This window comes from Harpia harpyja, chromosome 14, assembly GCF_026419915.1.
Source record: "Harpia harpyja isolate bHarHar1 chromosome 14, bHarHar1 primary haplotype, whole genome shotgun sequence".
NCBI lineage: Eukaryota > Metazoa > Chordata > Aves > Accipitriformes > Accipitridae > Harpia > Harpia harpyja.
Genome location: NC_068953.1, coordinates 8,397,276 through 8,417,624, shown reverse-complemented (window position 1 = coordinate 8,417,624; position 20,349 = coordinate 8,397,276). Strand labels below are relative to the sequence as shown.

At 56.2% G+C, this 20,349-nt stretch overlaps 1 protein-coding gene across 6 annotated transcripts in view; it reads right to left on the bottom strand.

Moving 5' to 3' along the window:
• The window catches only part of ITGB4 (integrin subunit beta 4), a 30,936-nt gene extending 11,572 nt beyond the window's left edge, over nucleotides 1-19,364 (bottom strand). For 4 of the 6 annotated variants that reach the window (XM_052808207.1, XM_052808209.1, XM_052808210.1 and 1 more), the window contains exons 1-28: nucleotides 18,806-19,364; nucleotides 13,838-13,929; nucleotides 13,448-13,530; nucleotides 12,837-12,938; nucleotides 12,186-12,390; nucleotides 11,549-11,645; nucleotides 10,922-11,093; nucleotides 9,986-10,249; nucleotides 9,486-9,575; nucleotides 9,192-9,314; nucleotides 8,874-9,041; nucleotides 8,505-8,581; nucleotides 8,139-8,350; nucleotides 7,747-7,850; nucleotides 7,478-7,576; nucleotides 6,671-6,797; nucleotides 6,407-6,526; nucleotides 5,799-5,905; nucleotides 5,439-5,472; nucleotides 4,794-4,982; nucleotides 4,156-4,259; nucleotides 3,651-3,709; nucleotides 2,990-3,013; nucleotides 2,685-2,833; nucleotides 2,424-2,603; nucleotides 1,689-1,837; nucleotides 1,128-1,332; nucleotides 69-229 (exon numbers count right to left, since the gene is read on the bottom strand). In XM_052808207.1, the coding sequence (XP_052664167.1) occupies nucleotides 69-229; nucleotides 1,128-1,332; nucleotides 1,689-1,837; nucleotides 2,424-2,603; nucleotides 2,685-2,833; nucleotides 2,990-3,013; nucleotides 3,651-3,709; nucleotides 4,156-4,259; nucleotides 4,794-4,982; nucleotides 5,439-5,472; nucleotides 5,799-5,905; nucleotides 6,407-6,526; nucleotides 6,671-6,797; nucleotides 7,478-7,576; nucleotides 7,747-7,850; nucleotides 8,139-8,350; nucleotides 8,505-8,581; nucleotides 8,874-9,041; nucleotides 9,192-9,314; nucleotides 9,486-9,575; nucleotides 9,986-10,249; nucleotides 10,922-11,093; nucleotides 11,549-11,645; nucleotides 12,186-12,390; nucleotides 12,837-12,938; nucleotides 13,448-13,530; nucleotides 13,838-13,929; nucleotides 18,806-18,810 (3,501 nt within the window). In that variant the 5' untranslated portion in view covers nucleotides 18,811-19,364. Of the gene's footprint in view, nucleotides 1-68; nucleotides 230-1,127; nucleotides 1,333-1,688; nucleotides 1,838-2,423; nucleotides 2,604-2,684; nucleotides 2,834-2,989; nucleotides 3,014-3,650; nucleotides 3,710-4,155; nucleotides 4,260-4,793; nucleotides 4,983-5,438; nucleotides 5,473-5,798; nucleotides 5,906-6,406; nucleotides 6,527-6,670; nucleotides 6,798-7,477; nucleotides 7,577-7,746; nucleotides 7,851-8,138; nucleotides 8,351-8,504; nucleotides 8,582-8,873; nucleotides 9,042-9,191; nucleotides 9,315-9,485; nucleotides 9,576-9,985; nucleotides 10,250-10,921; nucleotides 11,094-11,548; nucleotides 11,646-12,185; nucleotides 12,391-12,836; nucleotides 12,939-13,447; nucleotides 13,531-13,837; nucleotides 13,941-18,523; nucleotides 18,744-18,805 lie in introns of those variants that run through there. The other 2 variants (XM_052808208.1, XM_052808206.1) reach the window with 2 other exon arrangements.
• Between the last annotated feature and the right edge of the window lie 985 nt (nucleotides 19,365-20,349).

The following is a 20,349-nucleotide window of genomic DNA, read 5'->3' as shown; positions in this document are numbered from 1 at the left end:
GCACAAATGACTCTGTGTGTGAAACACCTGCAGGATGGGACCCACACCCTCCCCCGGGATCCACTCACCTTGTACCCCAGAGGTTTTCCAGGTGGAGGAAACCAGCTGAAGCGGATTTCCCTGGAGCTGAGAGCATGGGCATTGGGATTAAGCGGTGCACTCAGGCGGCCTTTGGGGGACTGGGAGACCTGGCTCAGACCAGTCATCGAGGGGACACCATCCACCACCTCTGCAGACACAAGGAAGAAAGGTCACATCAGTGCTAGTCCCCCTCATGGAAGGAAAAGAAGGAAGCGTGCCTCTCTCCAGCATGGTACAGAAGGGAAACTGAGGCGCTTGGTGATGATATCCCCCAAAGCCACACAGCAAACTGGCATGAGAGTCAGGCTCAGACTCCCCAAGTCCTGCACCTCCTGCTGCTTCTCACAAGCTGCCCAGGTAGGAAGAAATGAAGAGACCACCTTCATGCCTCTGAAAATCTTTAGCTCTGTCTGAATGTATTTAACAATGCTTCAACAGCTTGATAGTTGCCCTGTGCAGCCATGAGAGAAGATGGAGAGGGGCAGAGCCTTCTCAAGTCACCCAGTTTCTTCTGCTGGAAACCCACCAAGTCCAGCTGAGAGCTCTCTGGAGCCCACCCCAAACCCAGTGCCTGCCCCTGAAGTGGTTCCGGTTGGTCCAGTGACAAAGGACTTTCTGGTACCCCCAGTATTCATGACCGGTACTGTGATACATACTTTTACATTATCGACCCACTTGATGACAACCCATAGAGTTTTGCTTGTCCAGCCACAGGAACCACCAAGCACAGCTCATGGCAAGTCCCACATTGCCCCTATTTTTATAGCTTTTTATTCAAATCCCCAAAGAAAAGGAACGAAAAATCCACTGTATTTCCTTTTGCGAGGTAGATTATCCATCTTCTTCCCACCCACTGTCTATACCCACTAATGCCTCTAGAGGGAGGCCCAAATCTACCAGTCGGAGCTGGAGGAACCTCCTCATTGCCGCTTTTTGGGTGAGTAGCAGGGCTGGAGCTCTGTACATCACCCCGGGGTGGGCTGGTCCGGTGTGGGGGTCCCACACCCCCTGCTACCATTCCCCACCGCCTGGCTGCCAGCCCCTACCTGGGTCGGCGATGGTCACCGTGGTCTGGGGGTATCGGCCAATCTTGGCACCGTACTTGGGATGGAGGAGGTCGACGGCAAACTGCTTGAGCTGGCAGTTGTGTAGGAGGGTATCTATTTCGGTCAGCTCCAGCAAGGGAACCTGCACCTCCTTTCGGGTCTCCCCGGGCTGGAAGACCAGGTCACCCTCTGTGAAGATGTAGTCCTGGAGGAGAAGGAAGAGGTGTGAGATGATAGCCTGCAGCATCCATGAGAAAGCTCCCACAGAGCTTCCCCTTGTCTCCCAGTGAATCCCCACTTGCCTCCCAGTGCCCACAGCTCAGGGGGCAGCTGGTACCCTCTGCCTCAGGTACAGGCAACCTCTCAGATCCCTGAGGCACAGGGAGGAAGGGATGGAGGGGAATGTCTGCCCTTGTACTAATAAGCCTTGGGTCTCCCCTCTCCCAGCCACATCCCATTTGAGCCCGATCAGCTGCTCTTCTGCAGCCCCAGGTTCGGTTCCTTCCCAGCCCTCTGTGCCCACTCGTTCCTGCCTGCCAAGGCCAGGAACACCACCCTTACCCTGCCATTCTTGGCGGTGAGATCCCGAGTCCTGTAGGTGACTTGGGATTTCCCGTTGTCTATGATCTCCCGGAGGACAGGGATCTTGGCCAACTTATCAAAGCGGCTGTGGGAATAGGCTGGCTGCAAGAAGGTGATGAGGCTGCTGGCTGGAAGGGGCAGGAGAGAAGGAATGTGTAGAGCAAATATGTGAAGGATCACATTACAAATACACCGGTGTCCTCCCTGAACAGAGTTCCTATCAGCCATGGGTGTGAACTGTGTATGAAATATTACTGCATGGGCTGGAGACGTTACCACTCCTGACTTGTGCTCCCTGCTCAAAACAACCAAGTGGGAAGCAGAGGCAAAATGCTGGGGACATTCACCTGCCCCAAGCACAGCATAACAGCAAAGAGGTTTTATTTTATTCCAGCGGCCTATGAACTGGAGCAGCAGAGGCATATAGTCAACCCTGGATCTGCCATGGAATTGGCAGCATCTAAACTTGTGATGGTCAAACGTTTGGGTCTCTGCCACCAGGGATGATGACCCTCCTTTGGATGCTTTAAAAGATGCTCTAGTTTAGACCCCGGTGACTTAAGATAGGAGTCACCAAGCAAGTCTCTAGTCTGTGACCTGGGTGAGCTCAGATACGCAGCCTGCACCTTCCTTAGAAACCACATGGGTCCATCTGGACATGGGACACTCAAACACAAACGCCCTTCATCTCGTGCCATGGTCGCAGCCCTTCACCTTGTTCTTTGATGATGGTGATGTTGACAAGCCTGCGTCCAATCTCTGCGATGCCAGTGGGGACATCAATAGCCTCCACCTGCAGCTGCTTCTCATCATCATCATCCTCCCTGATGAAGAGCGGGACACGGACATCCACCAGCTCCACGGCCTCTTGGAACTCCACCATCCCATGAGCATCTGGGGGAAGGGGCAATGGTGAGAGGTGGGAAATGCCCCCCCCTGCCCAGCCAGGAGGCAGTGCTGGGCTCTGCTCCCTACCTTGGTCTGAGGTCACAGTGTAATAACCCGGTGAAACCTTCAGGTCATTGAAAGCCTCGTGGGAAACATGCTTTTCCGTCACTTTGATGATCTCTGGCTTGGCTGAGCGAGGGGCGGTGAGCACTGTGTCCACAATGGTGTGGTCCTGCCTGTGACCGGTGGGAAGAGAAAGCTGGGTAAGAGCTGAGGCCAGGGTTGCTCATCTTACATAGCAGCTAGTGAGTGCGTGGGGCATTCAGTCACCCCACACGTTTGTGTACAAAGAGGGAGAAGCAGCACAAGTGAGGGCTGCAAGTTCCTCTTACCTTTTCCCAGAATTGGGCTGTAACCTGGGGGGGGGAAAAAACCCAAAACACGAATCAGAGTGACTAACGCATTTGGGGAGATAAAGTTCCGCGTGAATCACAGCCCTGTGCAGGTCTGAGCTGCGGCAGCTGCCCTGCAGGTGCCAACCCATCCTGCAGAGCCCGTGGCCCCATCACATGTTCCCTCCTGCCTGCCTGCTCCCTCCAGTCCTGGGTTTCCCAATGCAATAAGGAACATGCCCACAGGGGAGATCACATCTGGTCAGAGCCGTGGGGAGGGGATAACACTCCCTGCCCAGCGCCGGCATCCCCAGACTCCTCTGTCCTGCACCAGGCACTCGTAACTTTGCACAGGGCTGAAACTTTTGAAGTCAATGGGAATTTTCCCGTTGAGTACCATGCGACCAGGATTTGTCCCTGTCTGTAGAAGTCTCAGGTCCAAAGCCAGATGCGGCTGAGATCACCTGCACAGCTGAGTGGGCTCTGCTTTGCAGCCCTGGGTGGGTGAAGCACTGCATTGGGCTTGTGCCAGGGATGTCTCACAGACCATGCTCCCTCAGGGCATCCCACAGTTCACACCCCAGCCCTCTGGTCTGCTCCCTCATCAGCAGGGCCCTGGGGGAACCCTGCCCCGCAGGAGGTCTCTCCCCCAGTGACTCACCTGAACTTGGTTTGCTGGAGCTTGTGGCAGCCGGGGATGTGCTTGAAAACGTCATTCAGCTGCAAGGAGCAAGAGGGCCTTTCACAACATATCCTTTGCTGAACAGGGATGTGTTCAGCGACCAGACGCTGCTGCCAGCAAACACGAGAGCCCTTTGGCCACCCCTGGGTCCCCCCCCTCGCCCTGCCACACCAGGCAGAGCCCACCACAGTTTCTCCCCAGGACATGGCAAGACGCTGCAAACTGAAGCCGAACAAAAGCTTCAGACCACGTGCCCCGAAGCAAACCCCAAATCTCATCAACATGATGTTTTGATAATTCTCACAATTGCATTCTTAAAATCTGTGCTGCTTTCAGAAAGAGGAGAAATTGCTTCTTCCTTTCAAGAGCTGTCTGGGTTCACAGGGAAGGAGCACTCCCCCTTCCCCAGCACACTGCAGACACCCCCTGAGCATGGCTGTCCCCCAGTCCCACACCCCAAGCCCCCTCATGCCCGGGCTCGTACGTTCTCCTCCACTTCCTTGCGCAGCTGCTCGCACTCCCGGGTGTCCGGCTTCACCAGGTTCTGCGTGAAAAGCCGGGTCAGCCTCAGAGACAGCCCGTAGGGAACTGGAAAGAAAAATTCCCAAGTCAAACTCCTTCCTTCCTGGTCAGAGAAATAACCCAGCCAAAAGTTGGAAGCATGGGGACACGCATGATGCTCGTTGTCCAGATCCTGTATCGCTAGCACCCAAACCCCATAGCACCAGCAGAGACAACCCTCTGAGAACTGGAAGGCTAACTGGGAAGCTCTCTGCCAGATCCAGCAAAGGAAACAGTGTCCAGTGGTGGCTCTGGACTGATGAGGCAGTGAAATCAAGGCTGAGCTAATGAGGCTAAGACACATGCAGCATACATCCACCACACAGCCAGGCTGTCAGGAGGTCTCCAAGGCTACCACCTGTCCTGCTACAGGCCTGGACACAGGAATGTGCTGCTCAGCTTCCCCCAGGATGGAAGCAGATAAAGGAACAACCCCCCTTGCAATTGGGCTTGGAGGTAACGCCACGACTGCTGCAGCTGGGGGCCACCACCAAGGGTTTGTGTCCTTTACAGCACCGACAGCATCTCCTCTACGCCCTGTTCCTCAGATGTGGCACTCACTGAGATCTTTGGGGTTGGCAGCAGCGAGGGAGGTGAAGCCCTGCTTGTGAACATTGTTGTTGATCTTCCAGCGGACTATGTCTCGGCCCTTGAGGGACCCGCTGCGGACCATGGGAGTGTCCAGGTGGTCAGAGGACATGAGGCTGTGGCGAAGCATGTAGTGGTCCTCCTTGAAGCCAACAGTGCGACCTGCAGAGCCAGGGGCAGGGTCAGAGTCTGGGCAGACTGGGACAACGCCAGCCATCAACTTCCCGACACCGGAGACTTTGTTCTGGGGAATCTTTAGGGCTTCTACCATGCTAAGGGTGTTGGGATGTCAGGAGAGGAGTGTGGTGGAGAGGGCAAGGGGTGTCCATAAGCGGGGAAAGTACATCACACCAGCTGGACGTTACAAGGGACACTGGTCAGGGGAGAGCCAGCAGCAGGATTCCCAGCATGGCACACCAGGGTGTGGGGCAGGGAGGAGCAGTGGAGCAGCAGCTCAAGGGCTCCTTGGCTCAGGCTCTCTGCTAAGAACTTTTCCCCTGATCTACCTCCCCAGCTCAGAGAGGAGGAGGAGGGACGCTTATCGCAGCATGACCCCCCCAGCCCGGGAAGGCAGTGAACCCCACAGGTCCCTCCCCCCCTAGTTCAAAGGGCTGGTACCTCGTGCGCAGCAGGGAAGCAGGGCCAGGCAAGCCTAGAAAACAAGTGGCCAAAGACACAATCACTTTGCGGCCAAGGGCAGAAATCCCCTTGTCTCCAGCTGGGAGGATTAACATCAGCAGGGATGGGTGGGCAGTGGGTGGACGGGGCTCTGGAAGCTGATTTTAGCCAGATATCCCTTCAGTGGGGGAAATCCCACAACAACTCGTGTCAGCAACAACAGAGTTGCTAGATACAACTGGGACCCAGCCCATGCCAGTCTGGCCATGATGGAGGCTGGGTGGATTCTGAAAATTTGTCATGTTTTTGGCCTTTATCTGGTCCTCTCCCCAGGCTGGGGCAGCTGGCCGAGGCACTCACCTTGCAACAGGCGCAGAACTTCCAGCAGAGCAGCAGCAGCAGCCCCAGGAGCAGGATAAGGAAGATGAGCAGCGGGATGAGCCAGAGGAAGCTTCCCGGTGGGCACTCTGCAAGCAACAGCAATGTCACTCGTGGGGATCAGCCCCCTGCGTGGGGTGTGCAGGGAGGGAGTGGGGAGGCAGGGACAGAGGGGAAAAGCTGGACCACAGCTCTCTAAGGGATGGAGCAGCCCAGTTAAGCTTGGAAACTTCTCTCTTGGTGCTCACAACAAAAAGTGCCATTCAGGGAGAACTATCCCACCTCTCTGCTCACATCCAGCCATCCCAAGGGGCTATTCAGCACCTCGCGTCAATCCCTGCCCTTGCCAGCAGTGAAAAGGCACTGATCTCTAAAGGTGCTGGTCTCTGAGGATGCTACACTCCACTCCTTGCAGTTCATGTGACAGCCAATGTCACCCAGCCCTGTCACGCAGGAAGGTGGGAAGGTGCAGCTGGCCCTGCCCAGGGCCACAGCAAAGGGACAAAGCGGGGATCGGAGGCATTGTGGAGGAGGGCACTGCTGATTCAGACCCCAGGCTGGACATCCCCTCCTGCCGGGTCCCTGCTCACCTTTTTTCTTCTGCACGCGGACGGTGGTGTTGGGGAGGACGGTGGGGTCTCCCTCCAGGGTGTAGTGGTACGTGCAATCGTCCTCCTCGTCCTGGAACGAGCAGTACTCACTGGCCTCCTCTGCAGAGAGAGAGGGCACGGTTGCAAAGTCATCAGGACCAGGAAAAGCGTGGGGAGCAGCCCCACATGCACACACACACACGGGGCAGGGCCCACAGGAGACACACCACACGTGTCTGCACCCAGCTCCGCTTCTCCAGGTACCTTTCTTCAGCTCTTCCACCATCTGGATCTGGAGGTGGCACGTGCTGCAGTTCCCTTTCGTGTTGCCTGTTCCCCAGGCCTGGCAGCGAACGCAGTCGCGGATGCTCTCGCACACAGCCTGGAAGCCCTGGGCAGAGAGGGAAGGTGGGATGGTCAGGAGACAGCCCACGGGGAGCGAGGAACGACATCACCTCCGAAAGGCAGAGCTGGAGAGGCAATGCTGCATCCTCACCCCAGTTCCCAGGCAAGGTCAAAAAGAGGAATCACAGAGAACAAGCAGCTAACAAGGGATTTATAAGCCCAGGAGCCCAGCGCAGCCGGCTCCAAAATTTCTTATAGAAACAGCCTGCATTTGGGCAGCGATTAGATCTTCTCCAAGGGGTTTAGGTGGCCTTTCCATAATACAACCAAGCCAGCTTTCTCCACTCCCACTGTGGGATTAGCCCATGTTGTCAATGGGGAAACTGAGGCACCAGACCGTGAAATGTTTTTTTCCAGTCTTGAGGCAAATCAGAACAAGCCAGGAGCTGAGCCTCAAACCTCTGCCCTTCACCAGTGTGCAGATAAACACAGACAGACATTCAACAGTTGCTGCTGGTAAACTGGAGAACAAAGAAAGCCCGTGGCTGCAAAGCAGCTCTCATACCAGACCCTTCCTGGCCACTGAAGGCAGGACAGGCAAGACTAGGCTCAGGATTTTGCTCGTGACTGAGATGTGCCTTCATCTCTGCATTGCTTTCCTTCCCTGGAGGCTCTGCATGGGAAGGAGAAGTGATAAACCCAGAGGGACACCAGGCTGAGCCTCACCAGGGAGTAGCTGATTTCGCAGGTGGAACTGGTGTACAGCGAAGCCTTGTCACAGATGCATCTGCCGCATTCGCACCTCCCATGGTTGTTGCAAATGCCCTGGGAGGGAAGAGGTGACAGTCAGCATCCGAGAGCAATCGTAGACACGCAGCGGCACTGGGAATCAGCAAGGTGCCAGCTCCCAGTGGCCCTAAGCTTTGGGCTTTGGGTCGATTTGCAACAGCCCTGCCTGGTTTGGTCGCCCCTCGTGCAGATACGGCAGGACCTACCCCTCGACTGTCGATGCAGGTGTCGTTGCTCATGGGACACTCACAGCCCGGACCTTCCCAGCCGCTCTCGCACACACACGCGCCCTTGGAGCAGCGACCGCGATCTGCGACACAAGAGGAAGAATTACCCAGGGTCCAGTGCTGTGCCACTCCCCTGGCCCTGTCTGCAGCTCTCCTGCTTTTTTTGGGGTGCAAAGGGGCTGCAAACAGACTCCACAGCATCCTCCCTGCACATTTGCAAGCACAGAGTCCCCGCAGCCCACCGCCAGTCACTCAACCCCCCGTGCCAGTGCCACCAGCCCAGGGACACCCAGCCTGTGCCACCAGGACAGAGCAGGGCACAGCACGTCCCACAACTGGGGGGACGCTGGGGGCGGCAGGGCTGTTCTCACCATTGCAGAGGAAGCCGGAGGTGCGTGGGCACTGCAGGACGTCGTACTGGCAGAACGCCCCGTCGAAGCGCTGTGTCAGGTCCTCGGAGTAGCACTGGCACTTCCCGCACAGGCACTCGCCCCGGCCTGAGCACGGCTCCACATCCCCAGGGCGGATGCAGGCTTCGTTGTTGGGAGACGATGCCGGGGAGCAGTCGCACGTGTCCCCTCGCCTGGTGGGGAGGAGATGGTGCTGAGAGAGGCAGGAGCAGAGCGCAGGACAGCAGGGTCCTAGGCAGGATGCCCAAGGTACAAGTGTGTGTCACTGTGGGTCCTCAGACCCAGCACAAACCCTGGGAGGCGGACGGAGCTGGGCAAAGTCCTTACCAGCCCGGGTGGCAGATGCACTGTCCACAAACGAAGTCCCCATGGAAGCTGCACTTGCGTGAGTTAAACTCTTGTTGCTGTAAGAGAAGAGAGACGAGGCGTTGCCGAATGGGCTCAGCTGCCCCCAAGACAATTTCAGGAATCAGAAAGGCAGATCTAGGGGCAAAGTTTTCCCCACAAGACCGAGCTCTGCCATAGGACAACATGCCCAGCTTGGTACAGGCAGTGATGAAGATCTCCTTGGCCAGGCTGAGCCTCCGCTGAACAACGCTGAGGGGTCAAGCGGGACCCACAAGTGCCGGCCAACGCGTTCCCACCCCAGGCTGGCCAGGAGGAGGACATGTCTCTGCAACATGCCCCCCCACATACCTGTTCACAAGGACACACGTCACAGATGACAGAGGCTGTGACTTTGAGGCTGTCACTCAGGGACGTGGGTTTCACGTGGATAACTCCCTGCCGGTCTTTCTCAGGGAGGCTGCAGACGTGCTGCCCACCAATGTACTCAAGTGCCTTCACACGCACATTGAACTTGCCCTGGAAGGAAGGGACATGCCACAGGAGTGAGCCAGCTCTGCTGGACCACAGCTCAGCCACACTGACCCTGGGTGAAGAAGGAAGGAGGGACGCAGCGGAGGGCTCAGCCCCTCACACGCACATTCTCTCCAGGGCCATCCAAGGACTTACCACTTCCCCACGGGTGATGTGGAAGGAGCCAGATTCTGTCTTTTCATACATCAAGGAGGTGAAGTCTGTCTTCATGGCTTTGGGGATGAAGTCAGCCCGGATGTCCATCTTGGAGCGGATGCGCTGGGTGGCAAAAGATAACCACAACGTTGATTTTCAGCAGTACACCTGCAACCACCCCATGGCCTGCCCCAGAGGGGCCGCATCCTGCCTCCTGCCTGCTCTCCTGGGCAGGAGGTGCCTACCCTCTGCCTGCCCTGGGAGCAAGAGCAAAGCCCCAGAGAGTACAGTTACCTCAAAGGCTGTGCGGAGCAACTCCACGATGTTGGAAGAGTCCTCCTGGAGCACCCCAATCTCAGAGATGGGGAAATACTTGCGCAGCTTCTGCAGAGAGAAAAGAGCCCCCTGAGCCAAGGCCTTGAGCAACCTCCTCTGGCACTGAACTGGGCTCTGCTTGGAGCAGGACTTGGACCAGAGACCTCCAAAGGTCCCTTCCAACCTAAATTACTCTCCAGCTCTGTGTCCCCACTGATGTACAAGAAACAGACACCAACATGGGGAGACCTGTAGGACCCCAGATTCCTGCACCCAATAATACACCCTGAGATGTCCCATGACCCAGAGCAGCCCCTCAACACACTGTAGCACCCTCCCAAAGCATCAAGGTGTTGGTTTAGCACTTGGGGACAAGAGATGGGAGAACACCTTCTCCTCACAGCCGAGCTGCAGGCAGAGGAGCAATGGTCCTGGAAGAAAGGTAAGCCCTCATGGCATTACCGCCATGGTCTCCTCACCTCATAGTAGCTGTAGGAGTGGTTGGTGACAGCAAAGATGGGGATGATGTTGTGTTGGCCCAACAGGCGCACAAGGGTGGGCACTGAAGGATAATCCTGCTTGGTGTCATACACATAGGTGCCATTGGTGTCTAGGTGACATTGCTCATCGTTTCTCGCCAGGATCCCTGCCAGGACGTTGGTACCATCAGCTTCATAGTGAAAGGCAGATTCGGTGGAGAACACGAGCAGGTGAGTGCTGTCCTTCCTCCAGCCGATCTTATCCTACAGCCGGGGAAGGGGAGAAGGAACCATTATCTCTGTGCCCCCCAAACCACTGCACAGCCATTGGCAGGCCAGCACGGGCAGGAGTTGGAAAACCCAAGGGGCAAGGCACCACCTCCACTTGGCAGCAAACGCAACCAGCTACGTGGCTCGGGGAATCCAAGCCAGCAGGTCTCCGCTTCCCCCATCTGCACTCCCAATGCACAGGATGTTTCCCAGCAGCTCGGTGCCAGGCACATATTTGTACAGGGGGCAAGCCCATGCTTTTCTGGACATGTTTGGAGCTGTGCTCATCCCTCAGCCAATGGCCAAGCCCAAGTGGGCTGTTTTCCAGGGAGCAGAGTTTCACCACCGTAGGCACGCGGGGGGACAGAACAAAGAGCACACGCAGGGTGCCCAGCAAGCAGCTCCTGTGCTGGGGATCAAACACCAGAGATACACACACAGATGGTCTAAGACCTAGGAAAAATTGGGAATGCAAAACAACTCGGCACCAGGAGCACGCGGCTGGGAGGGCAAGAACCAACTGTAGCTGAACGTATAACCTGGGCTCCCCGGCTGTCTTGTCAGCTGCCCAGCATGCTGCATTTTTGCTCATCACCCAGTATCAAGATCCACTCATTAAAAACAGAGCCCTGCCCACACGGCTCCTGCATCCCTGGCCACCATCACCTTGCAAACAGCTGTCTGCAGGATGGCATCAAAGCCGCCCTCAGGGGCATCCAGGTTGCCAGAGATGCGCTCTTTCCTGAGCTCCTGGCTGAAGTAGTTGATGTTGCTGGTCAGGCGGATGACGTTCTTGAAGGAGAAGGGGGAGTCGGCATTGTTCCAGGGCTCGCGCAGCCTAGGAGAGAAGGGGGGAGCAGGGTTTTTGTAGGGGGCAGGAGCAAAGGGATGCCTGGGTGCAAGGAGAGGAAGGATGGGGAGAGTACCCAGGGGCTGGAGAGTCCCTCAAGGGAAAGCATGAAGTTGAGTTAGCAAGCCATCAGCGCTGACAGAAGGGGTGAGAGCAGTAGGAGGGATGAGGGCAGAGATGGAGGAGAAGACAAGACATGCAATCTGTCGTGGCAGGGTGGGGAAGGTATGGAGGCGGAGGAGGACACTGCTGATATTGGCATGCTGCTATAGCAAGCCCTGAGCACAGGGCAGGGAGGCTGGAAAAGACATTTGCAATGAAAGGAGAAATGGATGGAGGCTCTTGCACTGCAGACAGAGAGGATTAGGAAAGCCATGTAGAAACAGAAGGCACCTGCCCTCCCCTCTCTGCTTCCACCCCAGGGATCCACTGGCCTCACTCACTTCTCAGGTCTCATGTCTGTCTGAGGGGATGAGACTTTGTCCACAAACTTGCCGAATCCGATGGTGTAATTGGAAGTCAGGGCTTGCAGGAACTCCGCTGGGAGGAGAGGAAGGGAGGGAGGAGTGGACACGTGAATAAAGAGAGATCTGTGAGGTTGCTGCTCCAGGGAAAGAAGTCCTTTCCTGGGCATCTTCTCTGCTGGTCAGGTCTTAGATAAGACTCCCAAACTATCAGTTCTTAAGCTCTTTAGGCTTGGGGCTTGCCTTTTTGGTGTAGAAACCTATGCCACCTTTGGTAGCCCCTCTCCAAGACTGGAGCTTCTGCAATAGCACACACCACACCTATAGATTCAAGATGCCAAAGCCACTGCACAGATCAACTCTGCAGGGCACCAGCCCCCACGCTGGGCTGAAAGGAGAGAGCACACGTGATGATCCCTGCAGGGCCAGGAGAGACATCCCCCCACAAAGCAGCAATAGTAAGAAACTCTAGTTAAAGCAGATGCCTCTCAGCCCTTTGCCGGTTGCATCCCTTTCTCTGGTGCCGGCAGAGAACTCGCAGCCGTGGGCAGGAGTGAGCTGCCTGCCTTCATCAGCACAGGAGCTGGCTCCTCTCTTCTCCCAGCTCTTGTCTCACCTAGGTTTTGGCCCATGCTTTTGAGGTTGTCCAGATCATCAGACATAGAGTAGGAGAAGTCCATGAGGATGTAGAGATCCACAGGGCTCTCCGAGGGCTGGAAGACATCCATGTTGAAGCTCATCTCCTCCCCAGCTCGCAGCCGCATGAACATGCCCTGGGGGGACACCTGTGTCCTCTGCAGGGCCGTGTTGATACTGAAATTCTGTGAAGAAAGAGCGATGTGAAGGGGACGGACTCCATCTCCTGTGCAGATGCAATGAGGAGGAGGCAAGGAGCAGGGAGATACGTGGGAAGTGGAAAGGCAGGGATGATCACACTCCCTTCCCTCACATACAGCCAGGGACCGAGGCAGCTGCCCCCGTGTCAACATGTGCTCAGCTGGGCGCCTCCTCCAGAACTTGGCATTTTGCTTACATCTGTTTTGCCTGAAAAGCCACTCCAGCCCTAAGCGACCAGGGCTGGTTGCCAACAGGTTCATCAGCTAGCAAAGGCAGAGCATTGCTTTTGAGTAGACCCTACATAAACAGAGGTCTAGACTTTGTATTTTTCCGGCTGAAGACTCTAGAGGAGGATGAAGGACGTGAAGGACACTGGGGAGGTGGGACCCCTCAGAAGCAGCCAAGCAAGGGCTGTCTCCCCAGCACCCACCTGCTGGGTCTGCATCTCGCCCCTGGTGTACACGATGCTGGCTTCCCCACAGCCATACCGCAGCAAGTTCTCCCGCAAGTCACAGCGAGACTCTTCAAAGCTCTGCCAAGGGGGCAAGAATAACATTACAAGCCAGGAAGCAGCAAATCTTCTGTGCAAGGGGAAAAGGCACTTGTCAGGAAGCAGGGTGCTCTGCTGAGACCATTAGCGAGCAGGAGTGGGGCAGAGAGATGGGGACGAGTCTCGCACAGAAGAGCCAGTGGCCCCAGCAGCAGGGAAATGTGACCACCAGTGAGTTACTGGGCTGTCTGGGATAAGACTCTCCCTCCATCCCTTGCACACTCTGTTTCAGAACTGGCACACTGGCATTTTCTGATAAACCCCTGTATTCCTGCAAGTTTGCCCCAGATTCCCCTTCCTCCCCATTTGTCCACACCAAAGAGACCCCACATTTTTGTGCTTCCCATCCAGACCAGCTCTTTGCAGAGAGAAGCTGGAGCCAGAAGCTGACCCTGTTCTCAGGTCACTCTCCCAGCTTTCACTGGGGGTGGTGGGATCCCTCTGACAGCAGGATGGGAAGCGGAGCCCCACGCTCCCCTGCAAGGTCTCACCTCATCGGTACAGAAGGAACAGTCCTTATCCACTCGGATGCACTCGGTGCAGCTCTTTGCCCGGGACAGCACGCAGCGGTTATCTACCGAGAAAGACCAGGGCATCAGGAATGGAGGAAACAGAGCGAGTTGTGGGAGGGCATGAGAAAGGCTGAGCCCATTCCTGGGGGAGTTGGTGGAGATTTTGCCTGGGTGGTTAGTGGAAGCTGGCTACAAAGCAGCAGTGGGGTAGCAAGAGAGGGGCCCCAAATGCTGGGGAGATACAAAACAGGAGGAAAGGCACACAACAGGTCTTATCCGCATGAGGACTGACGTTTCTGGAGCCCAGGAGGGGCGTGCACAGTCCCCATGGGGCAGCACCAAGGGGATACCACAGACGGATACACTCACTTTTGCTCCTTTGGCAGAGGCCGGTGGCACAGAGCAGGGACAGGAGTAGCAGCCCGGCACACGCCCGTGGCAGCACATCCATCCTCTTCCTCCTGAAACACATGGATCGCTACGTTGCAGAGAGCTGAGAGATGGAAACGGTCCCAGAGCTGATCGGGGCAGAGGCCCTGCCCAGCCCTGCCAGGGTGGGACAGCCTTGTCCACCCAGGGCAATCCGATGCCTGGAAGCAATCTCTGATCTCAGCAGGGCAGGGCACAAAAGCAAAACCAAGAGCGGCTCGTCCTCTGATCAGGCATCTGCGAAAGGCTCAAAGTCCCCAGCAATGCCAGGGCAGGGCAGCTGCTACGCCACAGCAACCCCGTGCTCCGGAGTTGGGGTGCCCGGCTTGCCGGGTCCCCTGGGGCAGCGGGGTCGGTGCAGGCAGCCGGAGCCCAGGCTGCTCCCAGCCGGAGCCCAGCGCCGTCCGCACATGCGAGAACCAGCTAGGTCAAGACCTTGCTTTTCCTGGCAGGTTAAGGAAAAAAGAGAGGAGGAAAACAAAGCAACTGTCTACACCGCTCCCCCAAAGCAAAACAGACCCCTCCCTTCAGCTATTTCCTATTGCACTAAGAGTTTCCAGGATGGTCGAACCAACAATAAATAGAGGGTGAGGCCTTGGGAAATGCCAGGCTTGGAGCTTTGGAGCTGTTGAATGAATCTGTGGTCTTGAGAGTTTGGCAGCTCCAATCTGTCCTGTTCAGGGCAGCAGGAACCCCTCGTGTGGATCCAGAGGCCAAATCCTAAACAGAGTGAGCCATTCTCCCTGTACCCACACGTGACTGAGAAAACTCAGTGCCATCCAGAAGTCAGCATTTGGACATGGTAAACAAAAGAGACAAAGCTGGAACTCGAGCTCTGTGGCTGCCATGCTGGATGGTGGCTCTGACTCTGGCACCCCAGCAGGGCAAGTGAGAGCAGTCAAGGCAAAAGACTTGGTATAAAGACAATTTTAAAGCATCTCCTTTCTGGAAGATGCAAGTGTGAAACATAAGATGCAAATGGATTGTCTTATAGCTTCTTGCTGTGCAAGCCCTGATTCTAAAAAAATGAAGAGAATGTGAAAACCACTTAAAACAGGGAAGGAAAATAGAAATAGTTGTTGCGTGCAATGAAGATGTCTGGGTTCCCAGGGGGACATCCAGCACACAGACTGGTCACTTGGTGACTTAGCTACTAACAGCCTGACCTGGGGCCCAGGCAAACCCTTGGAAAGACCTGCTCTAGCCTCAGCAGCACTGGATCACGCTTGGCCTCTGGATCCTGCATCAGCTACTGAAGCCAACGGGAATACACTGAACACGTGAAGCTGAGCACTCGCAGAAATCATTGCGGCACAGAGCTCCAATCAACATAGCATCGATGCCAGAGGACATCTCCCTTGGTATTTGCACTTTGTTCTCCATAATGGTCACTGGATACACGGGTAACAAATGACAAGACATTGGTATCTCACTTATCTTGTCAGTTGTGCCCAGGAGGATTTATCGCAGTAATTAATGCCCCATAGCTGAAACATGAGAAATACAGAAATCTCAGGGCAGCATCTCTGCAGGGAAACCCAGGGAAGCTTTGCCGTTCGTCCGGACCTAGTAGCCAATATGCTGGTTTTCTTATGGATAAAAGGTACCAGCTGACCAAGGAAATCTCTTTGCTTCCCTCCTGCAGCCCCTGAGCAGAGCTCCCTGCAACACCGACCCTCCCCAGCTGAGGCTCCTCACAGGTTTGTCTTGGGGGGGTTCCCCCGGCCAAGCCCCAGCGCTGGCTCTCAGGCCAGCGGTTACCCTTGTCCCTGGATATGCCCGTGACCTCCTTCAGCAAAAGTCCTTGTGCCACTACATGCTGGCAAACGCTGTGTCCCTCGCCACTGAGAAGGGTGGGTTTTGGAGTCAGGAAAATCCCTTTTTCCCTTGCTCCGCCCCAGTGAGCCCTGCCAGCCACAGTGACTAGTGCTACAGAGACGTGGGGAGATGCCAATTAGAGGTGAGATGAAAGGGTAGGGAAGTCCTTTGAGCCCGTCAAGGGAAAACACAGCAAAAACATCCCCTGAGCACTCAGCAAATCCCATCTTCTATCATAGTAAAGGCCACGAGGAAAAGATTGAGTACAGGGGACCAGGTTGCTCAGCTCACACCCCCATCTTCCAAGGTAGCCTCAAAGCACAGACCTAATTCATCCTCCTTTAATCACAAGTCAAGAAACAGTCACCAAGAGATGGATGGACACGCCCTGGGCTTTGGACGCATAAACTGCTATAATGTCTTTTCAAGTGCTGAGATAAAAGGCCATAAAACTCAGCTCGATATTAACGTCCTGTTGCCCTGTGAGCTGCCAACCTCCAAGGCTTTAGCTGGGCAGTTGCCAGCGGGCAGGGCATTGGTGGCACAGAGCATCGCTGCTGCCACTCGGCGCTGCCAGCTGCAGGAATGTAGCCCGTAATATTTGTGCAAAAATATGCGAGCGGCCATCCTTTGATTTCAAAAGTGTCCTCTGAAAGGGAAAAATGCCACTTTCACTTTGGAAAAGCTGCAGGGGTTCGGTTGAATTTTCATGATGACAACAAAAAAATGCTGTTCAGTTGTGCAAAACCAAGGAATGAAGCAGAGCAGCTCCTGGCTGCATGCAAACACCCTACCCCTATCCCAGACCACCATTCTAGCATTTCCTCCTGGTCTCTTCCCTCTCCCCTAGCCTTTGCCTGCACCTCAGCACAGCCAACACACCTGCTCCAGAAATACCCCTGGAACCCCCAAGCTTGGAGAAGCCCAGGCTGGGTACCTCATCCCCAAAACCCAGGGGATGCTCCAAAGAAACCACTGGAGCAATAAGACAGCGGACAGGGTTGGAGTGGCAGAGCTTCATCGCCCTGTCCCGTTCCGTCCCCACGCCATCCCAGCAGCTCCATGCTGGGAAGGACAAAGTTGAAGCCGGGCATCGCCCCGGAGTGGATGGGGGAGAAGGACCAAGGAGCAGATTATGACAAGCCACGAGCCCATGGTGGGAGCCTGGTCCCAGGTGCCACACAGGGGACACCCGGCAGGTTGCAGACACAGGAGTGGGAAAGCGAGGGAGATGCTCGAGCTCCCCAGTGCAGACTTTCCTCCCTCCAGTGGGCTTTGCCTTTTTTGTGGCTACAGACCCCCATCCTGCCGAGGGGTGCACTGGGGCTGTGTAGGGGACTGACGCCCTGGTAGATGGGAAGGCATCTGGAGGAGCATCTGCTTGCCCACGTGTGCCGAGGACAACAGCGCTTGCAGCCTGCTGGGGCAGGCAGGTGGTGCTGGTCACCGTGATCAGCCTCAGCACAGGGCTGGGGGTCCCAAGGGAGAGCTACTAGCGATGGAGGCAAAGCAAAAAGGCAGCTGGGTGCCTGCCCCAGGGACCCCAGTCCCGTTCCCCTGTGGGCAGCACAGTGACAGCCGCAGTGGCTCATGCAGACTCAGTTCTCCTCCCAGGGCAGGGCCGCGGGCGCATGGATCAGGGCCACAGCTCACGCTCTCTCCCTCCCTGGGCTACTCCCTCCCTGACACACGCGGCGACGCAGAGCTCCTGGGGACCGTGCTCCAAAACTTGGAAATTACCAAGCCAGATCCCCAGAAAACTACCAAACACTTGACCAGCAAATCAAAGCATTGCTTGAACACGAAATCATATTTGTCTTTGATTTTGTTTGTCTTCCCCATCTATGTCCCCTCCTTCCCCAGGTGTGCCTCTGCAGCCGGGAGGCTCCATGCCAGTGTCACCATTTGTTGTTGCCAGTGTCACCATTTGTTGTTGCCAGTGAGAAGGGGGATCTCAGCTCCCAGATCAAGCTCCAGACCCCAGACACGGTCCCTGGCATCCTCCAGCAAAGAACAAAACACAGCGGGACCCAGCCCGGGGACCCACACGGCGCTGCTGGGAGCTGGGGAGTTGCCGACACCACCCTGCGCAAAGGGCCCATGGCTGCAGCACCGTCTCCTCCCTCTGCCCTCCGGGTTCGGGCAGGGGGGAGCCCCGAGGAGCAGGCAGGAAGGTCGGGACCCTGCCTGCAGGGCTGCCCGAACGCCAGCACAGCTCCAGGACCCTCCCGTCCCCCTTGCGCATCCCCACGTGCTGCTCCCAGCACATTCTCTGCTCCTTTGGCCCCACAAGATGCCTTTCCTCTCCCTCCTCTCCGTGGGCGCTCCTCACCCCTCTTTTCCTCCTCCTAACCCAGCTCCCTCACACCAATCCTTCCATCCACGCATTTCCCTATTTTTCATCTGTTTCAGATCCACCAGCTCGCAAATACCCCGACACCTGCAATTCAGCAAAGCTCACCCCGAACCCCCACTCTCCCGTGGCCTTTTCCTCCGGGGACACCCCCTCCCCTCGCTCCCAGCCGCTCCCCCCTCGCAGGGGGGTGTTGCACACAGCCACCCATCCTGCAAAACAACCTCCCTGGGTTCAGCAGGTCAGAGCCACCCGCAGCCCAGCCGACTGCCAGCTGTTTCACCCATGAAAGCTTTCCCTGGGTGCCAGCTCCAAGGCACAACCGCCTTTTCCCCTGGAAGCGGGGCAGACGGAGAGGACGACCTTTGAAACCCACAACGAATGGTCCCCAAAGGGCTCTGCTCTGCCTCACCACACCACAGTACCCCCACCTCCACGGCCCCCCACCCAAATACCTTCAGAGACAAAAAAATGCCCCGTGCAGCCTCGCAAAGCTCTGCTCGGTCACGAGCGTTGCCCTTCCCAGCCGGACGAGAGGCACAAGACGGCGTCCGACAGCCAAAACCAGAGGAAAAAGGGGGAATGAGCAGGCAGGCAGCTAAGCACCCTCGCTCCATGCCCTGCCTACCTGCTGGCACAAGGAGCCCTGCACTTTATTTCACCCCCCCGGTTAATCAACACTGCAAAATTAAAGCAAGCTGGACGCTAAAGAGCACAGATGAATTAATTCCACAAACCTCATTAGCGCTGGGTCTGACTCAGTGTCCAAATCCTCTGCTGCAGCCTGAATAAGAGGCACCCACACACCAAGCCAAGAAATTCTTCCGAAGGCAGAGGGGGAATGTGCTGCTTCCCTGCCACGGCTCAATTTCCAGCCTTAGCCTTTTCTTTTTTTTTTTTTTCCTTTCTTTTCTTTTTTTTTTCTCCCTCCTCTCTATTTTCTGTCCTTTTTCTCTTTCCGGTTAAACGTCAACTTCCAGTCCGGCAGAGAGGGCAGACAGCCCGCGATCCCACATACCTCCCCGCTGATTTCTGTACCCTCCAGTCAAATATCAACTTTGTTCTCGCTCCCTTCGCCGTCCCGGAGCTGCCGCCTCTCCCTCCCGGGGGGCTGGCGGGGAAGAAAGGTGGGAGCCACGATAAATGAGATTGGATCCCAGGTGAGGACGAGCTTTATCCCAGTTGGGGAGGGAGGAGGGGGTGCCCGTGACTCAGGGCTTGGCATTCCTCCCTCGCACACCTGGACGGGCAGGCACAGCCCGCACAACCGCCCGGACCCTCCCTCTGCACAAGCACAATCCCACAGGAAAAGGGCTGAGCGGGTGGTGGGAAGGTGCCCGCCACGCCGAGGGTGCGTGGAGGGGTCTGCGGGCAGCGTGGGCGGCATCGGCTGCTTGGCTTCACCAGCCTGCTCAGGGCAGAGCCGAGGGTGCTCCCCAGCCCCCTTCGCTGGGGTTTCTCTTCCAAATTGCCCACTGGCATGAGTGGGGGGTGTCATCCCCAGCACCCGGGTAATGTCAAGTAAATTCCTGCCGTGACAACAACCGCCCAGCTGCCGAGCCCAGCCTCCGTACCTTGCTCACAAAGAGGACGAATCCGCATCCCACTTTATCCAGAGCACGACAGCCCACTCTGCATCTGCCATAGATCCGGCTCGTGGGTCAATGCAGCCCCTTACAGCACCATAAGTGAGACCCATCCACACCTGCTCCTAATGCATCCTACCATGATCCAAGGGTGCAAAGAGCAGCAATCCCACCACTGTGTCCAGCCTTTCTGCTGGGCTGGATCCAAAACCCCTTCCCCAGCCCAAGGAGCAGCAGAGGAGGGTTTGGAGTTCAGGTGAGGTTATTTTTTTTTTTTGTCCCACAGGACCCTTTTGCTTCAGAGCCTGGGGTTTGTCACGGCTCAGACCCAGCCACACCTCCCACGGTGCAGAGTGGACACGTACCAGAGCAGATGCGATAGCAGAGGCTGCATTTTAGCTCCCCAATATATCCTCACAAGGAAAACTGCATACCCTCAGCTTCAACACGAACAATAGCAACAGCCAGACAAAAAAGTAGCATATTTCCTGCCTGCCTTGGAGATGAGAAATATGAGCAGGGCAATTTTGGTCTCTTCATTATCAATATAGCATCACAGAGGAGCAGGATTCCTTTCACTACAAGAAATAGAAAGCTCAAGTAAATATGTGTAAACTGATTAAGCCCCAGGAAAAAGGAGCATGTGCTCATGCCATTAAAAACTGCAGCAAATGGGAAACAGGCAGGGGAGCAGC